The sequence below is a fragment of the Narcine bancroftii genome, chromosome 5 (genome assembly GCF_036971445.1).
Source record: "Narcine bancroftii isolate sNarBan1 chromosome 5, sNarBan1.hap1, whole genome shotgun sequence".
Taxonomy (NCBI): domain Eukaryota; kingdom Metazoa; phylum Chordata; class Chondrichthyes; order Torpediniformes; family Narcinidae; genus Narcine; species Narcine bancroftii.
In genome coordinates, this window is record NC_091473.1 from 191,570,189 (window position 1) to 191,596,311 (window position 26,123).

Consider the following 26,123-nt stretch of genomic DNA (forward strand, 5'->3'; position numbering starts at 1 on the left):
GATACCTAGGTGTACAAATAAACAAAAATCTCGGCCAATTATATAAACTCAATTATTATCCACAAATGAAAAAATTACAGGACGATTTAGAGCATTGGAAAGATTTACCACTAACACTAATAGGAAGGATAAACTGTATTAAAATGAACATTTTTCCAAGGATATTATACTTATTTCAGGCATTGCCAATACAACTGACAGAAAAATTCTTTAAAGAGTTAAAGAAAATAATAAGGAAATTTTTATGGAGAGGGGGGAAACCGAGGATAGCACTAGATAAATTAACAGAATGGTATAAACAAGGAGGCTTACAATTGCCAAACTTTAAAAATTGTTATAGAGCCGCACAATTAAGATACCTATCAGATTTTTATCAAACAAGGGAAAAACCAGACTGGACGAGATTAGAATTAGATAAAATAGGGGAAAAGATACCTGAACACATATTACATAAATGGGATGAAAAATTGGTACAACATAGAACTTCTCCAGTATTACATCATCTCCTCAATATTTGGAAGAAGATTCATGTAGAAAGAAATAAAACAAATTATCAATTACCAAAACTAATATTAACGCAAAATAAGTTACTCCCTTTTACAATAGATAACCTTTCCTTTAGAGAATGGGAAAAAAAAGGGATTAAAAGAATAGAAAATTGTTTTTCAGGAAGTAGATTGTTATCCTTTGAACAAATGAGAGATAAGTACAATATAACTGGAGATACAGCGCTGGCATATTACCAATTGAGATCATACCTGAAGGATAAATTAGGAAGCAGTTTGAGTTTGTCAGAGGGAAGTAACCTTGAATATGTGATTACAGATACAATGTTAATCAAAAGATTTATAACATATATGTATATTAAACTGCAAGAAAAGGAGAATGAGGAAACAAATGGTAGAACTAAACAAAAGTGGGAACAAGATTTAAATATAAAGATAAAAAAGGAAACATGGGAGAAATTATGTTCTGGAACGATGAGAAATACAATAAATACGAGGCTACGTATGATACAATATAACTGGTTACACATTACACCTCAAAAGTTAAATAAATGGGACCCAACAGTATCTGATAGATGTTTTCGATGTAAAAAAGAAATGGGAACAACAATTCATGCAATCTGGACATGTGAGAAAGTAGAAAAATTTTGGGAAGATCTCAATCAGATATTAAATAAAATAACAGAAAACAATATACCAAAGAATCCAGAGATCTTTCTCCTAAGTAACATAAAAAAACAAAGAATTTGGAATTGATTTGGAGGATGCACAAAAAAGATTTGTTAAGATTGCTCTAGCCGTAGCAAAAAAATGTATTATGTCAACCTGGAAATTGGAAGATAATCTGAAAATACAACAATGGTATATAGAAATGAATAAATGTATTCCATTAGAAAAAATTACATATAGTTTAAGAAATAATATTGAAATATTCAAACAAATATGGGACCCTTACATTAAATACAATAGTGAAAACCTACCGGGGACAATCATTACCTAAGTTGATGGAAGGAGAAGGAAAGAAAAGAATGGACTCAGTAGAATTTCTGGTGTATTTTTGTTGAATGACAACATTGTCTGACTGGTTTAATGTAACCTAGATTGTATACCTAAAATGGATGGGAGGGGGGGTGGTGGGGGGGTGGCTTGGGAGGAGGGAGAAAAAGTCACTGTATATGTGTGAAAAAGAAAGTGTATCATGGCTAATGTGATTTATGGTGTGAAAAATAAAAAATTAAAAAAAAAACAAAACACATTTAACTGAATTGGAGCACAAGAAATTAAAGAGAGATTGGGTAGGACATGTAACAGCAGCATCGTACAATTCAAAAGCAAGAGGAGTAGCTATATTAATCAGTTAAAATGTACCAATTAAAATAGAAGAGGTAATAATAGATCCAGCAGGGAGATACGTAATGATAAAATGTCAGATATATTCGGAGTTTTGGAATCTACTCAATGTATATTCACCTAACGAAGAAGATCAAAAGTTTATGCAAGATATTTTTTTGAAGATAGCAGATACGCAAGGGAACATATTAATAGGAAGGGATTTCAATCTTAATTTGGATTCAAATATGGACAAAACTGGGAAAAAAAATTAACAGAAAGAACAAAGTATGCAAATTTATAATTAAATCGATGCAAGAAATGCAACTTTTGGATATATGGAGAAAACAACACCCAAAGGAAAAGGAATATTCATATTATTCGGGTAGACATAAAACATACTCAAGAATAGACCTATTTCTGTTATCAGCTCATATGCAAGATAGAGTAAGAAAAACAGAATATAAAGCTAGAATATTATCGGACAATTCACCCTTGATATTGACAATAGAGTTAGAGGACATCCCCCCAAGAATGTATAGATGGAGATTAATCTCCATGCTACTTAAAAGGCAGGATTTTAGAGAATTCATTGAAAGACAAATTAAAATGTACTTTGAAATAAATACAGAATCAGTGAAAGATAAGTTTATACTATGGGATGCAATGAAAGCGTTCATTAGAGGGCAAATAATAAGTTATGTAACCAAGATGAAGAAGGAGTACAATCAGGAAACAGAGCAGTTGGAAAGGGAAATAGTAAATATAGAAAAAGAATTAGCAATGAAGGATGATACAACTAAAAGAAGAGAATTGGCAGATAAAAAAATAAAATATGAAACACTACAAACATATAAGGTGGAGAAGAACATAATGAAGACAAAACAGAAATATTATGAACTAGGGGAAAAACGCATAAAATTCTAGCATGGCAGCTTAAGACAGAACAAGCTAAGAAAATGGTATTGGCATCAAGGAAAAAAGACAAACAAATCACATATAATCCAATGGAGATCAATGAAAACTTTAGAGAATTCTATGAACAATTATACCAAACTGAAAATGAAGGGAAAGAAGGCAAAATAGATGAATTTTTAACTAAAATTGAACTACCAAAATTACAAATAGAGGAACAAAATAAATTAACAGAACCATTTGAAATAGTAGAAATACAAGAGATAATAAAAAAAAATAACAAATAATAAAACACCAGGAGAGGATGGATTCCCAATAGAATTCTATAAAACATTTAAAGATTTATTAATTCCTCCCCTCCTGGAAGTAATCAACCAGATTGACAAAACACAAAGCTTACCAGATTCATGTAAAACAGCAATAATTACAGTAATACCAAAGCAAGGGAAAGATCCACTCGCACCAGCATCATATAGACCAATATCATTACCTAACACAGAATATAAGATAATAGCTAAACTATTAGCAAACAGATTAGCAGATTATGTACCTAAAATGGTAAATCTAGATCAAACTGGATTTATTTAAAAAAGACAGACAACAGACAATAATTGTAAATTTATTAACTTAATTCATGCAGTAGAAGGGAGTAAAGCGCCAACAGTAGCAGTTGCTTTAGACGCAGAGAAGGCCTTTGACAGAGTAGAATGGAATTATTTATTCAAAGTATTGCAAAAATTCAGTTTACCAGAGAAGTATATTAATTGGATTAAAGCATTATATAAGGGGCCATTGTCGAAAGTGACAGTAAATGGATATATATCAAAGCAATTTAATTTAAGCAGATCAACAAGGCAGGGATGCCCACTATCACCCTTATTGTTCGCGTTAGCTATAGAACCACTAGCAGAATTGATAAGAACAGAAAATAATATAAAAGGGATAAAAATAAAAGATAAGGAATATAAAATCAGTCTATTTGCAGACGATGTTATAGTATACTTAACAGAACCAGAACTATCAATAAAAGAATTATATAAGAAATTGTAGGAATATGGAGAAGTCTCGGGTTACAAGATTAACGTAAATAAAAGTGAAGCAATGCCAATGAATAATGCAGATTTCTCAAAATTTAAGAAGGAATCACCATTCAGATGGCAAATGCAAGCAATAAGATACCTAGATATACAAATAAATAAAAATCTCGGCCATCTATATAAACTCAATTATTATCCACTAATGAAAAAATTACAGGGAGATTTAGAACATTGGAAAGATTTACCACTAACATTAATAGGAAGGATAAACTGTATTAAAATGAACATTTTCCCAAGGATACTATACCTATTTCAGACATTGCCAATACACTTGACAGAGAAATTCTTCAAGAAGTTAAAGAAAATAATAAGGAAATTTTTATGGAAAGGGGGAAAACCGAGGATAGCACTAAATAAATTAACAGAATGGTATAAACAAGGAGGCTTACAATTGCCAAACTTTAAAAATTATTATAGAGCCGCATAATTAAGATACCTCTCAGATTTTTATCAAACAAGGGAAAAGCCAGATTGGACTAGATTAGAACTAGTTAAAATAGGGGAAAAGATACCTGAACACATATTATATAAATGGGATGAAAAATTGGTACAACGTAGGAGTTCTCCAGTATTACATCATCTGCTGAATATTTGGAAGAAGATTCATGTAGAAAGGAATAAAACAAATGACCAATTACCAAAACTAATAATGATGGAAAATCAGTTACTCCCTTTTACAATAGATAACCTTTCCTTTAGAGAATGGGAGAAAAAAGGGATCAAAAGATTAGAAAATTGTTTTTCAGGAAATAGATTATTATCCTTTGAACAAATGAAGGATAAATATAATATAACTCAAGATACAGTGTTGGCATATTACCAATTGAGGTCCTACTTGAAGGACAAATTAGGAAGTAGTCTGAGGTTACCAGAGGGAAGTAACTTTGAATATGTGATTACAGATACAATGACAATCAAAAAATTTATAACAAATATGTATATTAAACTGCAAGAAAAGGAGAATGAGGAAACAAATGGTAAAACTAAACAAAAATGGGAACAAGATTTAAATATAAAGATAAAGAAGGAAACATGGGAGAAGTTATGCTCTGGAACGATGAGAAATACAATAAATACGAGGTTACGTATGATACAATATAACTGGATACACAGGCTATACATTACACCTCAAAAGTTAAATAAATGGGACCTAACAGTATCTGACAGATGTTTTCGTTGTAAAAAGAAATGGGAACAACAATTCGTGCAATCTGGACATGTGAGAAAGTAGAAAAATTTTGGGAAGATCTAAACCAGATATTAAATAAAATTACAGAAAACAATATACCAAAAAACCCAGAGATCTTCCTCCTAAGTAACATAAAAAATAAAGAATTTGGACTTGATTTGGATGGTGCACAAAAAAGATTTGTTAAGATAGCTCTAGCCGTAGCAAAATAATGTATTATGTCAACCTGGAAATTGGAAGATAAGTTGAGAATACAACAATGGTTTGTCAAAATGAATAAATGTATTCCATTAGAAAAAATAACATATAATTTAAGAAATAATATTGCAATATTTGAACAAATATGGGAGCCATACATGAAACACAATAGAGAAAACCTACCGGGGACATCTACCACCTAAATTAACGAAAGGAGAAGGAAATGAAAAGAATTGACTCAGTGGAATTTCTTGTTTATTTTTATTGAATGACAACATTGTTTGACTGGTTTAATGTGTCTTAGATTTTGTACTTTAAATGAATGGTGGGGGGGAGGTAGGGAGGGTGGGATGGGAGGAGGGGGGGGAGAAAATGACACTGTATACATTTGAAAAGGAAAATGTATGTATCTTGGTCAGTGTGGTTTATGGTGTGGAGAAAAAAAATCGGTGTGTACTAGAAGGGGCGAGATGGCCTGTTTCCGTACTGTAAATTGTTATATAACAAAATATTTATCTGTACAGATGAAATACTTGTGCTGCATATGTATTGTGTTGTGTTGTGCATTACGTTGTGTGTCTGCCTGCTTTGAACCGAGGACCGGAGGGAGAACGCTGTTTCGTCGGGTTGTACTTGTGCAATCAGATGACAATAAACTTGACAATTAAAGACCAGAGAGAAAGGGGGAAGAGTGGGAGGGGAAGGAGTCCAGACCTAACAGGCGAAAAAGGTATTAATTGGATATGATGAGAGGAAAGATGAGAATTGATTTTGTCTGGTCTGGACTCCCATCGACACTCCGAGACTGGGTGTGTTCCTTCAGCATCTCTGTGTGCTTTTAATTCATTGAAGTTGGGGGGCCTTTCTAGCTCACTTTTGCCCCTCGGGTACTGCCTCCCAGGCACTTGGGGGAAAATCTCCAGGGTGCTGCCCGCACCTCTTGTCCCCTTAAATCATACGGGCAAGTTTATACGCAGCCTTGCCAGGTTTTACAGCGTGAACCAGTCCGACTTGCCACCCCTGCCCTGCCCATATCCCGTCCAAACATGTGACTGCACCTCCTCCCTTAATCATCGGCCCCACTCGGGGCCCCAGTTCTGGCCTCCTCTACGTCGGGCAGACTGGACACAGATCGCGACATCGCTTTGTTGAGCACCTTGGCTGTGTCCGCCGCAGTAGTCTGGATCCCCCCCCCCCACCCCCCCACTCAGTGGCTGCCCGTTTCAATTCCCCACCCTGTTCCCTGGCCGACATGTCTGCCCCTTCCCCCATCTTCTTCCTCCGTCTCCTTTCCCCAGCTCTGTCTCCCCTTTTCCCTCTGCCTCCTTTTCATTTTTGAGCCAAAATCAATTCTCACCTTTCATAGAACATTACAGCACAGTAGCTGTGATCCAGGAGGGTTGGGGGGGAGAGAATGGGGGGGGGGGTGAGAGGGAGAGGGAGAGAGAGAGAGAGAGAGAGAGAGAGAGAGAGAGGGGGGGGGGTGAACATTCTCCTCTACCATCCCTGAACGCAGCTTCTTCCCCGTTCCCTCTCACAGCGGGGGTTCCCATTTGGGGCACCAAACAGTCCTTCCGAATGAAGCAACACCTCACTTTGTAAATCTGTGAGGTGGGGGGGGGGTCATCCACTGCTGTGGTCTCCTCTACCTCGGAGAGATGGCCCTCAATGCTGTGGCGACCTTCAGATCCTGCCACCCACGTCACCCCCCCTTTAAATTCTTCCACATGCTTGTCTAGATGTCGCTAAAATTCACGAAGGTACCTCCACCACTGACCCAGGTCATGCATTCCACGCTCCAACCACTCTTGCAGTGAAATAAACCTTCCTCTAATATCTCCCTTGAACTTCCCACCCATTGCCCTCTTGTGTATGGAGCCCTGGGAAGGAGACGCTGGCCGTCCACACTATCTATTTAATATTTTACTCTAATATATGTCCCTCTAATATCTCGCTTGAACCTCCCATCCATTGGCCTCTTGTACTGAGCAGTGGGAGGGAGGTACAGACTCTATCTATTCCTCTTAATATCTTGTGTACCTCTACCGTGTCTCCTCTCACCCTCCTTCTCCCCAAAGAGCAAAGCCCCAGCTCCCTTGTCACAATGCATACCCTCTAAACCAGGCAGCATCCCGGTCAATCTCCTCTGCGCCCTTTCCACATCTTGCCTATAATGAGGCGACTAGAACTGGACACCAAGTGGGGTCTAACCAGAATTTTGTGGAGCTGCATCATTACCTGGCAGCTCTTAAACCCAATTCCCTCGATAGATGACAACTAACACCCCATATGCTTTTTTAACGACCCATGTCTACCTGTGAGGCATCTTCCAGGGACCTGTGGACATGGACCCTCTGCTCTTCCACACGACCAAGAATCCCTTCCAAAGTGCACCACCTCCCACTCCTCCAGATTGAACTCTCAGCTCTGCATTCTCATCAATGCCCTTCTGCAATCTTCGACGGATCTCCGCATTATCCACAACCCACCAGCCTTTGTGTCGTCTGCAAATTTACCAACCCGCCCTTCTACCCCATCCCAAGTTGTTAATAACAATCACGAAAAGCAGAGGTCCCAGACTCCACTAGATACAACCCTCCAATCCGAATGTACACCCTCTCCCAGAACCCTCTGCTTTCTACAGGCAAGTCAATTCTGAGGGTCAGGAGTCCAGACCTTACAAAATCAACTCTCACCTTTCCTCTTATCATATCCAATTAGCACTTTTTTCCATTGGTCTGGCCTCTTCCCCCCTCCCATTCTCCCCTCTTTCTCTCCCCATCTTTATTCAGGCTTTTCCCTTATACCTTGAAGGACTCAGGCCCAAAACGTCAGTAAGGTATCTTTACCTCCTCTGGATGCCATGAGACCAGCTGAGTTACTCCAACATTCACTCCTTCTTACACCCTTCCCCGACTATCATTCATATCTCCGTATGACAGTCTAGGCACTCCGCTGACCCATCACCAACCACGGCCTGCCCGCGGCCACAGGGCCTACCTGGAGTAGCAAGAGAGCGTCGTGCAAACCAAGGTGTTAAATACGGCCACGAGGACGAAGCAGGAGTGGAGAGTGTTGTTAATCCAGCGGTCAGCCATGACGTAGGCCTGGTATGTGATGGCGCACCCTGTGTCGGACAAAGGAGGAGGCCGTTGGCGAGGGGCAGACAACGTGCCGACACAGCACCCGGAACACAGGATGGAGATCGCCCGCACCGACCAGGAGAGGAGGGAGGGAGTCCAGGGTTCGTCAAACACCCACACCTTTCACTTTGAGGTAAAGTTACTATTTGAAGCAGTTTATCCACATTTCATCTGTCACACTGGACAACAGGTTTGCTTCCTGAAAATAAAATTGGGGATTATGATAGCCGACTTCGAGCTGAACACAAAGATAATTTCAGATTTGCTGTAACATGCAGGAAATTGGAGAAACGTTAAATTAACACTTATTGAATTTAGTGGGTTTAATCGTTAGTTCAACGGACCTAAAAGTGTTTTGCCCCTGATTTTCATTTGTACTCTGCATCTGATGCCTCTTGTGTCAGTGTCCAGTGATAGTCAGCAGGCGCTGATGGATTCCAGTTGCCCCAAAACCGCTTTTCCATGGTCGCAACGTCCCGGCAAAACTTTTCACCGTTTCCATCACTGACTGAGATGACCAGCGAGTGGTGGGGGTGGGGGTGGGGGAAGATGTCCGAGTGTGAATGCAGAAAATGAATTTTCATCGACGTGCTTTTGTCTGCTTGAAGTCATATGACAGGAAATGACACATATGAGTTATATCTAAAAAACGGTACGTGATAGGAATTCTTAAGGGTGATTTTCGTGATCAGCAGCTCAAAATCCATAAAATACACCCAGAAATGTTCAGGAAGCAAGATCTTTGTTCTTCGCTGTTACAGTCCAGCCAGCTCACAGTGTTTTTGACCCCACTACCATCAGGAAGGAGGTTGAGGAGCATTAAAATCAGGACAGTCAAGCTGGGGTCTTCCCACAGGCTGTAAGACCTGCAACCGAGTAAATCATTCAAAAATATTTGGATATATTTATTTGAAATTATGCCTTGATGTGATTATTATGCAAAAAGCCAGCAGGTCAAACAGCGTACTTTATAGAGCAAAGATACGTAGCCGACGTTTCGGACTTGAGCCCTCCATCGAGGCCCCCAAAGTGGTGGTGGGGGGAGTTGTACGGTCCCACAGGCAAGAAGATAAAGGAGGGTGGACATTCAGGACTCTTCAAGTGAAGCAATGCTTCACTGAGCACCTTCGCTTTATCCGCATCAGTGACAGGTATCTCCTGGGGGGGGAGGCGGGGGGGGTGGCCACCGCTTCAATTCTGTGAACCCCACTCCTGCCCGGACACATCTGGTCTTTGTCCTCATGTACTGCCAGAACAAGCCCCCCCCCCCCCCCCACCGTAAACTGGAGGAGCAACACTAGATGTTCCGTCCGGGCCTTCTCCAACCGTTCACATCAACATTTCTGGTTCTGGCTGGCTCATTCTCCCTCCCTTCCCTATCCCCACCACCCCCGTCTCCATTCACAAAACCGTCCCGCCTCCTCCCTCCCCTGCTGTGGCCCCCTCTCCCTCATCCTCCTGTTACCTCCTGTCTGTGGTGCTGTGCTCTTCCCCCCCACCCACCCCTCCATGCCTGTCCCACCAATATGTCCGTGCACCTGCTCACAGCTTGATGAAGGGCTCAAGCCCGAAACGTCGGTTCTGTATTTTTATCTTTGCTCCATAAATTTCGCTGTTTGACCTGCTGAGTTTCTCCAGCGTTGTGTTTTTACTTTGATCGCTGGGTTGGCAGACTTCTGTGTTGTACTCTTGCAATTATTATGTGCTCTGTATTGTGCATGTGTGTGCATGTGGAACCGTGGCCTGGAGAAATGCTACATCCTATAACAACCTTCAACAGGATGGGAATGTGAGGAGAATAAAATGGGACTTGCGTAACATTTAAGAGGAGGTTGGATGAGTACATGGATGTGAGGGGGTTGGGAGGGTTGTGGGGATGCGAGTGGGTACATGGAACTCGTGAAGTTTCACGTAATTGGTGCGGACTAAAGGGGCTGAGATGACCTAGTTCCGTACTGTATGGTTATATGAAAACAGGATGAGACCACCTGCCCAGCAGAACCCTCACCACTATTGAACAAGACCTCAGCCAACTCTACTCTCCACAAAACAACCCCCACCTCCTCAGACCACTCCTGACTGTTCAGAGGATAAAAGTCAGAATGCCAGAGGGCTGAAGGGCTGATTTTGTTCTGTGAGGGTTTTAATACCCCTTTGGTAACACAGGACAGCAAATGTTTTTCCCCCAAAAGGTTTGCTTCCTGAAAAGAAATTGGGGATTATGATCGTCCACTTCAAGATGGGCATAAAGATTATTTCAGATTTGCCGTATCACGTAGGAAGTTGGAGAAACATTAAATTAACCTTTATTGAATTCAGCAGGTTTAATCACAACACGACGCTGACATGTTGTGTCAGATCAACGGACCTAAAAATGATTTGTCACTTATTTTTGTTTGTACTCGGCATCTGATGCCTCTCATGTCAGTATCTGGCAATAGTCAGCCGGTGTTGATGAGGCTGTGACCACCACATCAACCAAGCTGCCTATTTTCATTTGTACTCAACATCTGCCTTTAAAGGGGGCAGCCCGGTTACCGCAGCCCGGTCATAACAACACTGTTATGGTGCCAGCGATCGGGTCAGAGGTTCAAATCTCGCGCTGTCAGTAAGGAGTTGGTACATTCTCCCCATGTCTGGGTGGGTCTTCCCCGGGGGCTCTGGTTTCCTCCCACCATTCCAAACATATGGGGCTTGTAGGTCAATTGGGTGTAGTCGGGCGGCACGGGCTCGTGGGTTGAAAGAGCCTGTTACCACGCTGTATGTCCAAATTTAAAAATCTTCATTGTCCAGTGTGATAGAACTGGTGGAAGGTCAGCGTGAAATTAGGGGCGTAGTCAGGTTCTAAGGCGAGCTCATGAGAAAGGTGCCAGGATGCCTACGCAATGATTAGTCAGTGGTTGAATGGGGAGGGGGGGGGGCGCACGGATTTTTTGGCGGAGTCGGACCGGAATCTGGGAGGGGGGCAGCAGAGGCGTTGGATTGGGGTGGTGTTGTCGGACCTAGGCAGGGTGGGGGGGAGGTGGCAGAGGTGTTCAGCAATCTCTGGAGTCTCACTTCATTGATACCTTTGGAAAATCCAAGTGCACGTCATCTGCCTGTACAAGATGAAGGAGGTGATTGTGGACTTCAGGAGGATCAGGAACGACCACTACACATTAACAGCTCAGAAGTGGGGAGACACCAAGCTCCTCGGAGTCCACTTAACCAGTGACCTATTGTGGACTCACAACATCTCCCCACTTGTCAGCAAGCCACAATGGAGTCTGCACTTCCCGAGAAGACTGAGGCGGGCAAGGCTCCCGGCTACCGTCATGTTCACCTTTTGCAGGAGCTCCACGGAGAGCGTCCTGGCCGGCGGCATCACAGTGCGGTGCAGATACTGTGGAACAGTGGATCGTAAGAGAGGATGACTGGAGTCTCCCTCTACCCCCCCCCCCAGACATGATCTACAGAGATCTGAAGGGGGCGCGCAAAATCATCGCGGACCCCTTCCACCCCGCACACAACATCTTCCAGTTGCTCCCGTCAGGGGAAGAGATCCAGGAGGGTCAGAACCAGCACCAATAGGCTGAGGGACAGCTTCTACCCACGGGCAGCGAGAATGCTGAACGACCAAAGGAACTGCTCCCTCTCACCATCCAAGACTCCTCTCATTTTGAAACATTATTTATTTTTATATACGTACTGTATATTTGTCCTGCAAATGTGTATGTGTGTTATGTCTGGGTGTGTGTCTGCATGTTTTGTACCGAGGACCGGAGAACACTGTTTCGTTGGGTTGTACTTGTACAATCGGATGATAATAAACTTGAACATGAACTCTCTGAGTCAGAGGAAAGAGAGAGGGAGAGGGAGTCTGGGGGGAAGGGGAGAGGGAGTCAGAGGGAGAGGGACAGGGAGACTGGGGTGGGGGGGGGGAGAAGAGAGTCCGATGAACAGGGAAACTGGGGGAGGGGGAGAGGGACATTAAGCAAGAGAGGAAGACGGGTGGGGGGGCAGGAGATGGGGGAAGGAGGGGCAGGGAGTCAGAGAGAGGAAGGGAGATCCAGATGCAGACACAAAGAGTCAGGGAGAGGGGGAGATATTTTGAACATTGCAGATGGAAAAGTGGTCTCACCACAGCAACATACTTCAACCTCCTTAAATGCAGGCCATCAGGTCTTTCTTTCAACCCCATTCAACTTCCCAACACTCGATTATCGGTCTCCTCTACTTCAGAGAGACTGGACGTTGAGCCCCTCGGCTCTATCCTCCGCTATGGCAGGGATCTTCCATATCAATTCCCTGCCCTGTTCCCTTGCTGGTCAGACTGAGGCCTCCCCGCAAATGGGAGGAACAGCATCTCATCGTCCGCCTGGGCTCCCTCCAACAGGGTGGCAATAACCTCGATTTCCCACCCCCCCCATCTGCCAATCCATCTCCTTTCCTCTCGCCCTCCCTCCCCTTTCCCCTCTCCTTCCACAGAGCCAAAATCAATTCTCACCTCTTGTGGCAACACGACCACTAGCCGACTGCAGGGGGGGATCTCTGTACCTGCAGAAGGACCACTGGGGAGGGGGGGGGGGGGCTGGCTCCACCTGTCCGGTTGTCAATTAGCCGATCCGAATATAAGCCTGAGCTGGGCCCTTTCTGAGCCAGTCACATGGGAGCCACTGATGCATGAACTGATGTGTACGGACTTTTAGCAGAATAAAGCCTGTAGTATAGTGTTTTGTGTCTGCTCGCTGCTACCTGTTATGCTATCCAATGAACACCTTTTGCCTGTTGGTCTGGACTCTTTCCCCCTCTCCTTCTCCCCCCCCTCTATTTCCCAAGCCTTTCATTCAGACATGTTTTTTGCCCTTGAGGAAGGGCTCAGGGCCTCCTATGGATTCTGCGAGACCTGCTGAGTTCCTCCAGCTTTTACTGTAATCACAGCGTCTACAGATGTTTACGTTTCACTAAATTACTGCCCATTTCCTTAAACTTTCTGCTTTCTCTCAATCGGAGCCGTTGCAGGATTATTTACAATGTTCAACTGATAAACACGTCTGAGTTTTAACATCAAAAGAAATTTTTAAAAAAGGAGCGAGCAATCCTCTTTGTGCAACACTCTTTTTTAAGTTTGACTTTCGAACGTTGCAAAACATGGAATCTGTTTAGGAAGCCATCCGGGCCGGGGAGGTGGGGTTTAACTTTGTGGGAAGCACGAGCATCTTGTAGGCTGCAAATTTATTCAGTGCTGTGCTCAATAACAAGGCAGTGAATTGGGCCTTTATTAGCTGAGACAATGCCTCTTGTCTCTCGACATTCAGGCCCCCAAGTCGGCTGAACAGAAGACACATGGGCAGCTGGGAAGGAAGTTTTTTCTCGCAAGTGATATCATGGAGCCAGGGGGAAGGGGAGAGGGAGAAGATTGGGGGGGGGGTCAGGGGGAGAGGGAGTCTGAGGAGCAGGGAGACTGGGGGAGGGGGAGAGGGAGTCTGAGGAGCAGGGAGTCTGCGGGGAGGGGGAGAGGGAGTCTGAGGGGAGGGGGAGAGGGAGGCTGCGGGGAGGGGGAGAGGGAGGCTGCGGGGAGGGGGAGAGGGAGGCTGCGGGGAGGGGGAGAGGGAGGCTGCGGGGAGGGGGAGAGGGAGGCTGCGGGGAGGGGGAGAGGGAGTCTGCGGGGAGGGGGAGAGGGAGTCTGCGGGGAGGGGGAGAGGGAGTCTGCGGGGAGGGGGAGAGGGAGAGGGAGTCTGCGGGGAGGGGGAGAGGGAGTCTGCGGGGAGGGGGAGAGGGAGTCTGCGGGGAGGGGGAGAGGGAGTCTGCGGGGAGGGGGAGAGGGAGTCTGCGGGGAGGGGGTGAGGGAGTCTGCGGGGAGGGGGAGAGGGAGTCTGCGGGAGGGGGAGAGGGAGTCTGCGGGAGAGGGTCAGGAAGACTGGGGGAGGGGGAGAGGGAGAGAGCAGAAGGGTGATGGAGAGGGATTGAGGGGAGCAGGGAGAGCGAGAATGGAAAATAAAAATTCTGACTGCTCCCTTGGGAATAAACATTTTCTCGCATGTGGCGATATATCACCGGCCGACTGGAGTGGGCGACCCGTGTACCTGCAGGAAGAGCCCTGGAGGACAAGGCAATACCTGGCTGGCTGCCAATCAGCCAACCTGAATGGACCGAGCCCAACCCGGTTGGCTGCCAATCACCCTCTGGGATAGAAGCCACATCCAGCCCCTCGGGGTCAGTCTCAGAGCCAGCATGGCCACTCTCACGGCCAGCTCTGTGGAAGTTTGTGTGGAATAAAGCCTGTTAAATAGCCTTTGTGTTTTGTGTATGCTTTTCTGCTCCATGGCGCACCACATCGCGTATTCATTAAATCCTCCCTCCCCTGAAAACCACCACCTAACCAGTCCAGCTCCCCACCTCAGTATCCCCACCTCAGTATCCCCACCTCAGTATCCCCACCTCAGTATCCCCACCTCAGTATCCCCACCTCAGTATCCCCACCTCAGTATCCCCACCTCAGTATCCCCACCTCAGTATCCCCACCTCAGTATCCCCACCTCAGTATCCCCACCTCAGTATCCCCACCTCAGTATCCCCACCTCAGTATCCCCACCTCAGTATCCCCACCTCAGTATCCCCACCTCAGTATCCCCACCTCAGTATCCCCACCTCAGTATCCCCACCTCAGTATCCCCACCTCAGTATCCCCACCTCAGTATCCCCACCTCAGTATCCCCACCTCAGTATCCCCACCTCAGTATCCCCACCTCAGTATCCCCACCTCAGTATCCCCACCTCAGTATCCCCACCTCAGTATCCCCACCTCAGTATCCCCACCTCAGTATCCCCACCTCAGTATCCCCACCTCAGTATCCCCACCTCAGTATCCCCACCTCAGTATCCCCACCTCAGTATCCCCACCTCAGTATCCCCACCTCAGTATCCCCACCTCAGTATCCCCACCTCAGTATCCCCACCTCAGTATCCCCACCTCAGTATCCCCACCTCAGTATCCCCACCTCAGTATCCCCACCTCAGTATCCCCACCTCAGTATCCCCACCTCAGTATCCCCACCTCAGTATCCCCACCTCAGTATCCCCACCTCAGTATCCCCACCTCAGTATCCCCACCTCAGTATCCCCACCTCAGTATCCCCACCTCAGTATCCCCACCTCAGTATCCCCACCTCAGTATCCCCACCTCAGTATCCCCACCTCAGTACCCCCACCTCAGTATCCCCACCTCAGTATCCCCACCTCAGTATCCCCACCTCAGTATCCCCACCTCAGTATCCCCACCTCAGTATCCCCACCTCAGTATCCCCACCTCAGTATCCCCACCTCAGTATCCCCACCTCAGTATCCCCACCTCAGTATCCCCACCTCAGTATCCCCACCTCAGTATCCTCTCCCAAGGATGAATGACAATTAAGGGGCAATGAGGAGATTACAGAAGTGAGACTACCCCAGGGCAAGGATGTAAGGGGTCTTTTATTCCCCCCCACCTCACACACAGAATGGTTGATGTCTGGAACTTGTTGACAGAGCAGGTATGTTTTTCTTTTTACAAATTGTTTCTAATTCCCCAGGACGCCTGCTGTGTGGAACAAAAAGGTTGGAACGGGACTGCAGGTGCCATTCCCATTCCGACATTTTACCCCTCCTGCACCCCTGGGAAATTTCCCAGGGTCTAAAGTGGGCATTCCGCATGCAGTGGGCTAATAAATAGAAAGCATCGACGGCGCGCGCGGCCTGTCCCCACCTCTTTAATCACTGCACGTCTAAACCCGCGCAAGGAAACGGAGATTTCGAGCTTTGGTCACTCGTGTGCAAGTGGCTAAGGCAGAGACCTCCAACATTCTTCCAGCTGGTGGAATCACCCAAATTCTGTCTAAATTCTGGAGGCAATCGCAGCCACATTTAGACAGAGTCTACAGATGCTGTGAACTTATTGCGATACCCAAAAGTGCAGGTGAAACTCAGAAGGTCACGCAGGTCTATAAGAAGCAACCATCGTTTCGGGCCTGAGGCTTTCGTTAAGGTTCTGTGACTGAGGAAGTGAGGTCTGGAATATATTCAAAGTCTTTGCTCTTCGTTCTTGAGGGAAGGGATGTTTACTGCACAGAAACAAGGCTCTTCGGCCCATCATGTCTGGTTCAACCCACCCCTTGCACTAGTCCCTCCCCAAAGCCATTTTTCCCTCTGTTCCCATCTGCTCCCTGCAGTTCCTACCTCTCACCTTTCAGCGGCCAATTTATGTCCTGACCTGAATGCCTTTGGGGGTGGAGGATCCGGGGAGTGGAGGAACTCACGGGGAAAATGTGCAATCCCCACGTGGGCAGAAGCAGAGCTTGGGATTGAACTGTGCCTCTGGAGCAGTGAGGCAGTAACTCCACCAGCAGCGCTATCGCGGCTGCTCTCCCACAAGTGGAGGGGGGAGGGCTCTGCAGCGGAGGGAGCGGTGTGCACGGCGGGCTGCCGGCAGCTCGAGGTGAGGAACCCACGGAAGCTGCTGTCGGGAGACTAGCGCCGGGGCTGTGGACTGCTGGGAACTGGCTTGGACCGGCCGGAGGGTATCGGAACCAGGATGCAAGGAGGTGCTGAGGACGTGGAAGGGCTCCTGACCATGTCGGAGGTTTGGATCCGGAGCGTGGGTCGCCAGTGGTTTGGAGTGGACTCTTTGTGCAGCTGCGGAAGTGCTGGGGGCGATTCTGGGGGGGGGGGGCTCTCTTTTGCTTCTCTCTCTCTCTCTCTGATTGCAAGTCCGACTGTAAGAGGCACTGAGGCGATTCCTGCTGGTGGCAAATCTGTCTGCCTTGCAGCAGGCAAAACTAAATTTCATGTGATCCGACACTGTTTTGTGACAATAAATTGATCCTTGAATCTTCACTCTGAAATAGCCCAATGAAATCCATTCAAAGCCAATGAAGATTTTGCTTCCTGAACACTGTTGAGTGTTTTGGGCTGTTGATCATGAAAAATACCTTAAACTTTTAATACGTGATTGTGTGATTAAATACGCTAAATGCAATAAAGGTGGATATTTCTCTAACATACTACATGATACAACAAATCTGAAATTATCATTGTGTTCAGCTTGAAGGTTTGCCTATCGTAAGCCCCAATTTGTTTTCAGGAAGCAAACCTTTTGAAAGAATTTGTTGTCCAGGGTAAATCTGGACCCAATGACAATGAAGAATCGCCAAGATACGGAGAAAGGTTAGGACTTTATTCTCCGGAGTGGAGAAGAATGAGGGGAGATTTGATCGAGGTGCTTAAAATTATGAGGGGGACAGACAGATTAAATGTAGGTCAGCTTTTTTCCACTGAGGGTCGGTGAGATAGAAACCAGAGGGCGTAGGTAAAGAGTGAAAGGGGAAAAGTTTAGGGGGAAATCTCTTCACTCTGAGAGTGGTGGGAGCGTGGAACGAGTTGCTAGTTGAGGTGGCAAATGTGGGCTCAATTTTAACCTTAAAAGGAGAATTTGGATAGGTACATGGACTGGAGGGCTGGGTGCAGGTCAGTGGGACGAAGCAGAAAGATAGTTTGGCACAGACTAGAAGATTCAAAGGCCCCGTTTCCATGCTGTAATGTTCTACGGAACTGATCAAGGGCTCAGACCGAATCCTCAACTGGCTATTTCTACCCATGGATTCCAGTGGGTCTCTTTATCCATGATATAGGACACTGTTTGACCTGCTGAGTTTCTCCAGCATTGTGCTTTTAATTCTTTGTGTTCAGCTTGACGTTGTCTATCATAATACTATTTCCAGGAAGCGAACCTTTTTTGGGGGGAAAAAGAAAATCGTTGACTAGTGTAATTGGCAGCAGGGCCCCGAGTTAGAGGGGAGGGGAGGAGGTGACTGGTGCAGACATACCCAAGCTGTACAGGCTGAGCGCCCCATAGTCGAAGAAGTAGCAGATGTGGCGCGCGTGTGCAGACATGGTGCTGAAGGTGTGGGCACAGCTGGACGTGAAGGGGTACAGGCAACTGGAGAGCAGGTAAACAAAAAGCGGCCAGGCGTAGGGCTCGTTGGAGAAGTCCACGGAGAACCAGAGGACAAGCCACCGCCATACAAAGTACCTGTGAGAGACAAGGATTCAGAGGTCAGCACAAAGTTAGGGCGTCAGAGTTGCTGACACACAGGAATTTGAAGTTCTTGACCCTTTCCACTGATGATAAGAGCAGAGAGGCCTTTTAATAAGGCACTGGTGAGACGTCACTCGGAGTATTGAGAGCAGTTTTGGACTCCTCGTTTAAGAAGGGACGCTTCAAAAGAGGTTATCCAGGATGATTCTGGGAACGAAAGGGTTGTCGTATGAGGAGTGTTTGATAGTTCTTGGCCTCATATGTCTAAAGATAAACTCCATCGTTTTTATTTTCATATCGATCCTATATGTGATAAATGTCAATTGGAAATAGCTTCCCTTACACATATGTTTTGGTCCTGTCCCTCTTTACAGAATTATTGGAAGGAAATTTTTTCCATTATATCTACCGTTTTGAATATTGATTTACAACCACATCCCATTACTGCAATTTTTGGATTACCTATGATAGATTTGACTTATTTATCTCTTCCTGCGGATCGTATGATTGCTTTTCTTACACTAATGGCTAGAAGATCTATACTATTAAATTGGAAAGAGGTTAATCCTCCCATTGTTTTCCAATGGTTTACCCAAACTATACTATGTTTAAATTTAGAGAAAATTAGAAACTCTGTCTATGAATCCCCTTCTAAGTTTGAGTTAACCTGGCGACCATTTATTCAATATTTTCATTTGTGGTGAGTTGATCTGGCTCTGTTTTCTTTTTATGATTATGTATGATAATTGGGCTGTTAGATGAGATTGGAGTGATCGGTGTGATTTAGCTATATCGGTAGGTATTTTTAAAAAAAAGTTTTTAATTCATATTTGTTTTTTCTTCCTTTTTGGGGTTTTTTTCTCTCTTTTTTTATATATATTTTTATTAATTATATCTTTTTTTTAGAGATAGTTCATACTCTAAACTGATCTAAAATTTTTTTTATGATATTTTTATTCTGCAATATTATTGTTTAACATCTCTGTATTAATTTGTTATTTACTATGTATTTTTCATATCTCTTTGAACTGTATGTGTTTATAAATTATAATAATAATAATAAAAAGATTGGAAAAGAAAGATAGTTCTTGGCCTGTATTCATTGGAATTTAGAATGGGGGGGGATCTCATTGAAGAACTTTCAATGTTGAAAGAGTAGAGGTAGGAAGGTTGTTTCCCCACGGCATGCCAGTTGAGGACAGGAGGGCGCCACTTCAGAAGTGAAGGGCGTTTCGCGTCGAACAGAGGAATTTCTTCATCCAGGTGGTGGCGAATCGGTGGGATTTGTTGCCACGGATGGTCGTGGAGACCGAGGTCCTTGATTTTTTTAGCCGGGGCATCAAAGGTCAGGGGGAGAAGGCCAGGCAGTGGGGCTGAGTGGGGAAAATGGTTAAGTGGCGGGGCAGACTCAATGGGCTAAGTGGCTAATGGACCTTTTGGAGCAGGCTTTCGATCACTTGTTCCAATAACTTCTATCCATCTGTGTCACATTTTGTCTGAAGCCTCAGGGAGTATTTTGGTAAATGCACAGTTTTTGACTCCACTGTTGGTCAGTGGGGGGGGGGGGGAGGGGTCGAAGTGAGTCTTCTGCAGCCTGGGTTCGGACCGTGCCCTTGGGAACAGTGCGGCCATTGCCGGGGGAGAGGGGGGAGGTCTGCTCTCCACCGGCGGCACTCATGGGCAAGAGGAGCAATCGAGGGGACAATAGGCACCATTCGGCCCTTCAATCCAGCACCCGCCATCCACCGTGATCCTAGCTGACCATCCACAATCAGTACCCCGTCCCTGCCTTCTCCCCATATCCCTTGACTCCGCCATCTTTAAGAGCTATTTCTGTCTTGAAAGCATCCGGGGTACTGGCCTCTACTGCTTTCCGAGGCAGAGCATTCCACAAATCCACCACTCTCTGGGCGGAGGTTTTTCCTCAACTCCGTTCATAATGGCCTGCCCATTATTCTTAAATTGTGGCCTCTGGACTCCCTCCAACATCAGGAACATGTTTCCTGCCTCTAGTGTGTCTAGTCCCTTAATAATCTTATAGGTTTCAATCAGATCCCCTCTCATCCCAGTGGAGACAAGCCCAGTCGCTCCAATCAGCGAGTGTGCTCAGGTGGGACGTTAAAACACGTAATGAGCACCGAGGCCGCCAGTCACTTCCTCGGTGGATGGAACAAAGTAATCAAAATCAGAAAAACAAAATAAGCGGCAGCGTGGACATTTGTATAAACCACCTTCCGACAATAAATAAAAATAGGGCCTGAAAAGTCAAAATGAGGCTGTGTCCGTGGTCCATTCAGGAATCTGACGGCGGGTGAGGGTGGGGAAATGAAGCCATCCTTGTGCCACTGGGCACTCGCCTTCAGGCTCCTGCACCTCCTTCCCGGAGAGGGAAGAGGGGCATGGCCTGTGTGGTAGGGGGGTCCCTGAGGATGGAGGCTGCTTTCTATCCTCTTGCAGTGATAATGGGCAGTGTGGTTAGCCCAACGCTGTTACAGTGCCAGCAATCAGGGTTCGAATCCCACGGTCTGTATGGAGTTTCTACGTTCTCTCCTGCAACCCCCCCCCACTACCTGTGTAGGTTTCCACCCACCCTTCAAAAATGGATGGATGGGGGAGGAGGGTAATTGGTTCAGCGTGGGCTGGAAGGGCCTGTTACCATGCTGTATGTCTACATTTAAATTAAATGATAGACCAGCTCTTGCTCTCTCTCTCTCTCCACACCCTGCTGAGTGATACCTGCTTTTATCTCTTGAATTGCAGAATTTGCTGATTTTTTTTGCCTTTCGATTCAACAGTCCCTTTGTCAAAGGCATCAGAAACCTTTCTCATGGCAGAAGACCTCATGAAACAGGATCGTAAGTAGGCTGATTGGTGTAAAGTTGTGATAACATAGGCCGATACGGTGCAGAATGGGGGGATCTAGCCTCCGTCCTGTTCCAGTCTGTGACACCCACGGTTTGACCTCACGCAATCAGGCGCTTACATAATGTGGTTGCTGAAGAGAAATGGATCAACCCACAGGACCATGAGAGCGGCAGAGAGGATCGCTGGAGTCTCCCTCCCCTTCATCGACACGATCTACCAGAGAGGGCACACAAAACCATCGAGGACCCCTTCCAGCTGCTCCCGTCGGGGAAGATACAGGGGTAGCAGAGCCAGTACCACCAAACTTCTTCCCACGGACAGTGTACCTCATGCTAGGGAGTTGTTGGGCCGGGGGAACATTGAGATATTGATCCCAAAAGAACTACTCACACGAACCATCCGAGGCTCTCATTTTTCACAAAACGATATTTATTTATTTAGTTGCATAGATGAATACTTGCCCGGCATATTGTATTTTTTAAAGCAGTGGTTCTCAACCTTTTTTTTCCAACTCATGCCCCACTTTAAATAATCCCCGTGGCATCAGTGCTCTGTGATCAGTAGGGGATTGCTTAAGATCGGATGTGGGTGGGAAGGGAAGGTTGAGAATCACTGTTCTAGACCCAATTGTTACTGAAATATTTTGCTTGAGAAAAATTGTCGTTGGCCCATTTCCTTTGGAGTTCTGCACATAACAAGTCAATGAGGGACGATTAAAACCGTGGATTTCAAACTTTTACTTTCCACCTACATCCCACCTTAAGCAATCCCTTACTAATCACAGAGCACCGATGGTACAAGTACACAATCCTTTATCCAGACATCTAAAATCCGGAAAGCTCCAAAAACCGGCATTTTTTTCCTGGTGTTGGTACAGTGGAGGGAGAGAGAGACTAGGTTGGGTGCGGGGTTGGGGGGGGGGGTGGGGAAAGAGATGGCAGCGGCGACTTGGATGGGCGAGGGGGGGAGAGAGACAGCAGCGCGACTCAGGTGGGTGGGGGTGGGCGAGAGACGGCAGCACGACTCGGGCAGGTGGGGGGGGGGAGGAGACGGCAACATGACTCAGGTGGGCAAAGGGGGGAGACAGATGGCAACGAGACTCAGGTGGGCGGGGAGGAGGAGAGAGACAGCAGCATGACTTGGGTGAGCAGGGGGGGAGAGAGATGGCAGTGTGACTTGGACAGGCAGGGGGGAGAGAGAGATGGCAACACGACTCAGGTGGACAAGGGAGAAAGAGACGCCACCGCGACTGGAAGGGGGTGGATATGGCAGCACAATTCGGGTGGGCTTAAACCTGGAGCAGCTGGCCTTTGTTCTGAAATCCGGAAAAATCCGAAATTTGGAACACACTGTCCCTCAAGGGTTCCGGATAAAGGATTGTGTACCTGCATAGGGTATGTGAGTGGAAGGAAAAAAATTGAGAACCACTGGTTTAAAGCTAATGGCAACTTGAGTGAAAATGTCAAAGATCTGCCATTTGATTCCTGTGAACTTCAGATCTTTGTTCTTGCATTTAAAATGTACCATATTTGAAGGCTCAAAAAATATCCCCCGTGTCTTACATGCGAAGTTGAGATATCTGGTTGGCTAATGTTTACCTTGACGCCGTAGACTACCAGTACTTGTACCTAGCCTAACTCCATAATACTGTATTATTATTAACTCAAATATCTTTCTTTTTCTCTTAGCCTTCATCGTTCGTGATCGACCAGGGGTTCTGCACCTCTGGTAGTCACTGGTTTCTTTAGTAGTGTCGACTAGAGGGATTGAATTTAAGAGCACAGAGATGATGCTGGTACATGGACCTGGTGAGGCTGCATCTGGAGAACTGCGTGCAGTTCTGGTCTCTTTACCCGAGGAAGGATGGACTGGCTTTGGGGGCGGTGCAGAGGGGGGTTCACCAGGTTGATGCCAGAGATGAGGGGGTTGGCCTAGAAGGAGAGAGTGAGTCATCCGGGATTGGACTCACTGGAATTTAGAAGAATGAGAGGGGATCTTATAGAGACGTATAGATAAGATAGAGGTCAGTAAGTTGTTCCCATTGGTGGGGGAAGACCATTGGTGGGGGAGACCAGAACTGGGGTTGTAGCATCAGGATTCAAGGGAGTAGATTTAGTACGGAGATGGGGAGGAACTGCTTTTCCCAAAGGGTGGAGAATCTGTGGAATTCGCTGCTCGTTGAAGCAGTGGAGGCGACCTCAGTAAATATATTTAAGACGAGGTTGAATAGATTTTTACATAGTAGGGGAATTAAGGAATATGGGGAAAAGGCAGGTGGGTGGGGATGAGCCCATCATCAGATCAGCCAACGAATGGTGGAGCAGGCCTGATAGGCCGAATGGCCGACTCCTGCTTCAAATGTTTTGTCAGGTTGTACTTACACAATCAGATGGCAATAAACTTGACTTACCACGTGGGGAGGAAGTGGGTCCATATGTTCAGTGTCTCATTGGTCATTTGGAAAGTGCTGATGAGGCAATCCCTGGCCGAGCTTTGTGGGTTGCGGTATCCAGACATAATCCCATCTTCACGGAAAACCTGCGGTGATGGAGGAGGTTGAGATCGGTGCAGAAGAGAGCACAGAGCAAGGTGGGCTAGTATTTCCCCAGTCCCACACTATGGAGCCCCAATGTCCCTCAGAGCCGAGGGTGTGCTGTGATGTGGGATTGGCTCAGTTCAGCGGAGTGAGCCAATAGACCATTACTGCCCCTCCCATAGTGCAGAGCTCCCTCAGTACCGCCCCTCCCACAGTGCAGCCGGGGCGAGGATCCGCGGTCAGAAGCTCAGATGGTCAGGCATATATCAGGAGTAGGCAGGTGGCCGGGGCAAAAAGGTCGCTTGGTGGAGCATCGGGAGCTCGGATAGGCGGGAGGTCAGAGATAAAACTGTTACATAGGTCACACAAAAACAACTCATTTCAGCGCCAAAAGAAGGGGAGGTTATGCAAGACCCTTCAGAGTGACCCACATTTCAGACCCGAGCCCTTCTTCAAGGAATAAGCTTAGAAAAGGAGGGCATCATAATAAAGATATTGAAGATTGGCCAGGGAAGGAGTTCAACCCAACAAAAGGTGTTAATTGGAAATGATAAGAGGAGAGGTGAGAATTGATTTTGGCTCTGTGAAAGAAAGAGGGGGGAGAGGAGGTGAGGAGAGGGAAGGGGAGGAAGAGAGATTGGAGGGAGGGGGAGGTGAGGAGGGAGGAGGGGGAGGGGGAAGGGGAGAGAAAGTAAGGGGGGGAGAGAGAGAAAGAGACAAAATGATGGGGGAAGGAGAAGGGAGGGGGTGCTTAACCAAAACCAGAGAAGTTGATGTTAATGCCATTCATGCCATGGTTTGATGCACGGATCTGTGCGAGACCCTCTGCTCCGGATATGTAGAGGAGATCCAGTTTGCCTTAGACTTACTCTCGGTACTTGGTGATTGCTCAAGAGGTGTGGCAACTTGACGGTTAACATCTTGGGAGACGTGGGCCGCACAAGGTTGGGGTGGGGTGTCTGCTGACAGCCTGTGCCAGATGATCAACAGAGCCGTCAGGTATCCCCCTTCACGTTCTCTTCCTCAGTTCCATGGTCGACCTGCAGGATTCACATCGAAGGTGGGTGAGAACATCAGAAGCAGGAGCTGGCATCGGCCACCCCACCCATCGAGCCCGTTCCGCCCTTCAGTGAGATCTCGCAGCTGCTCCGACAATCGGCTCGTCTCTCTGCCTTCCCTGCCTCGCCCCCGCGGATGCTCCCCGTTTAGTAAGGGATCGCGGTCGGTGGCATTGCGAGTGGGTTGAAAAGCTGGTGTGGTGGTTAGCACAAGGCCTCCACAGCCCCGCCAGCGCTCAAGCTTCGCCGAACGTAAGGAACTTATATTTTCACCTCATGTCGGCCCGGGGTTTCCCCGGGGTGGGGTCAACTGGCACGGGCTGGTGGGCTGAAAGGACCCATGTTGCATGTCCAAATTTAAACTTTAAAAAGATTGCCCTCAGTCTTTCCCCTTTCACCCTTAACCCAAGTCCTCTGGTTTGCATCTTCCCCCACCCTCAGTGGGGGGGAAAAAAAGCCATTCACTCTGTCTACCCCCCTCCTTCATCATTTTAAATACCTCTATCAACTCTCCCCTCATTCTTCGAAGTTTCCCTCCCCTCCCCTCAAACTTTGTCAGATCAACCAGAACCTCTTCGTTTGAAAGTTGCCGGGCACATCGACCTCAGCCCGGGTGGCAGCCCGTCCACGTCTCCCGCTGCAGCGAAGCGACCGGCAAGGAGCGAGTGGTGGGGACTCACCAGCCTGCAGAACGGCGGCGGGGAGAGGGAGAGGGGGGGAAACCACCTCCTCCTTACTCCGGACCGTCCTGACCGCCGCGTTTCATGGTCCCGCTGACAAGCGAGGGGGGGTTGCGGCAACTCCCCGTCGCTTACCCTCCCCAAACCCAACTTTGTTCACCAACTCTCTCGGGGCCAGTCGCCGCCTTCTGGAAGCGAGATGATTGGAGAACGGGCGAAGACAAGGAGGCCCCTTGTTTCCCGAGAAAGGAGAGTGCCGTTTAAAGGGGCAGGGTCCGCTCAGCGCATCATCTGGCGCCCTTAAAAGGGGGGCGGGAACGATCTCCGGCAAACCTGGTCGCCAGAGTAGAAACACAGCGCTGGAGAAGCTCAGCACTCAAACCTTGCACTTTATAGAGCAAAGATACAGATTGAGCCCTTCATCACCGCCAACATGAACCAAAATCAGATTTCTTGTCATGGGCGAACCACCGAATCTGTGGTTTGAGGCCGCCTCATTTTGGGAAGATTAACCAAAGCATGTAGTGCAGGGGAGAGCATTGAGGAAATGTAGAGG

At 46.7% G+C, this 26,123-nt stretch overlaps 1 protein-coding gene across 2 annotated transcripts in view; it reads right to left on the reverse strand.

Moving 5' to 3' along the window:
- The window catches only part of paqr6 (progestin and adipoQ receptor family member VI), a 36,544-nt gene extending 10,741 nt beyond the window's left edge, over positions 1-25,803 (reverse strand). The window contains exons 1-5 of one of the 2 annotated variants that reach the window (XM_069940414.1): positions 25,568-25,803; positions 24,699-24,869; positions 23,704-23,831; positions 18,217-18,422; positions 8,235-8,361 (exon numbers count right to left, since the gene is read on the reverse strand). In XM_069940414.1, the coding sequence (XP_069796515.1) occupies positions 8,235-8,361; positions 18,217-18,422; positions 23,704-23,831; positions 24,699-24,749 (512 nt within the window). In that variant the 5' untranslated portion in view covers positions 24,750-24,869; positions 25,568-25,803. Of the gene's footprint in view, positions 1-8,234; positions 8,362-18,216; positions 18,423-23,703; positions 23,832-24,698; positions 24,870-25,458 lie in introns of both variants that reach the window. The other variant, XM_069940413.1, reaches the window with a different exon arrangement.
- Positions 25,804-26,123: the final 320 nt, after the last annotated feature.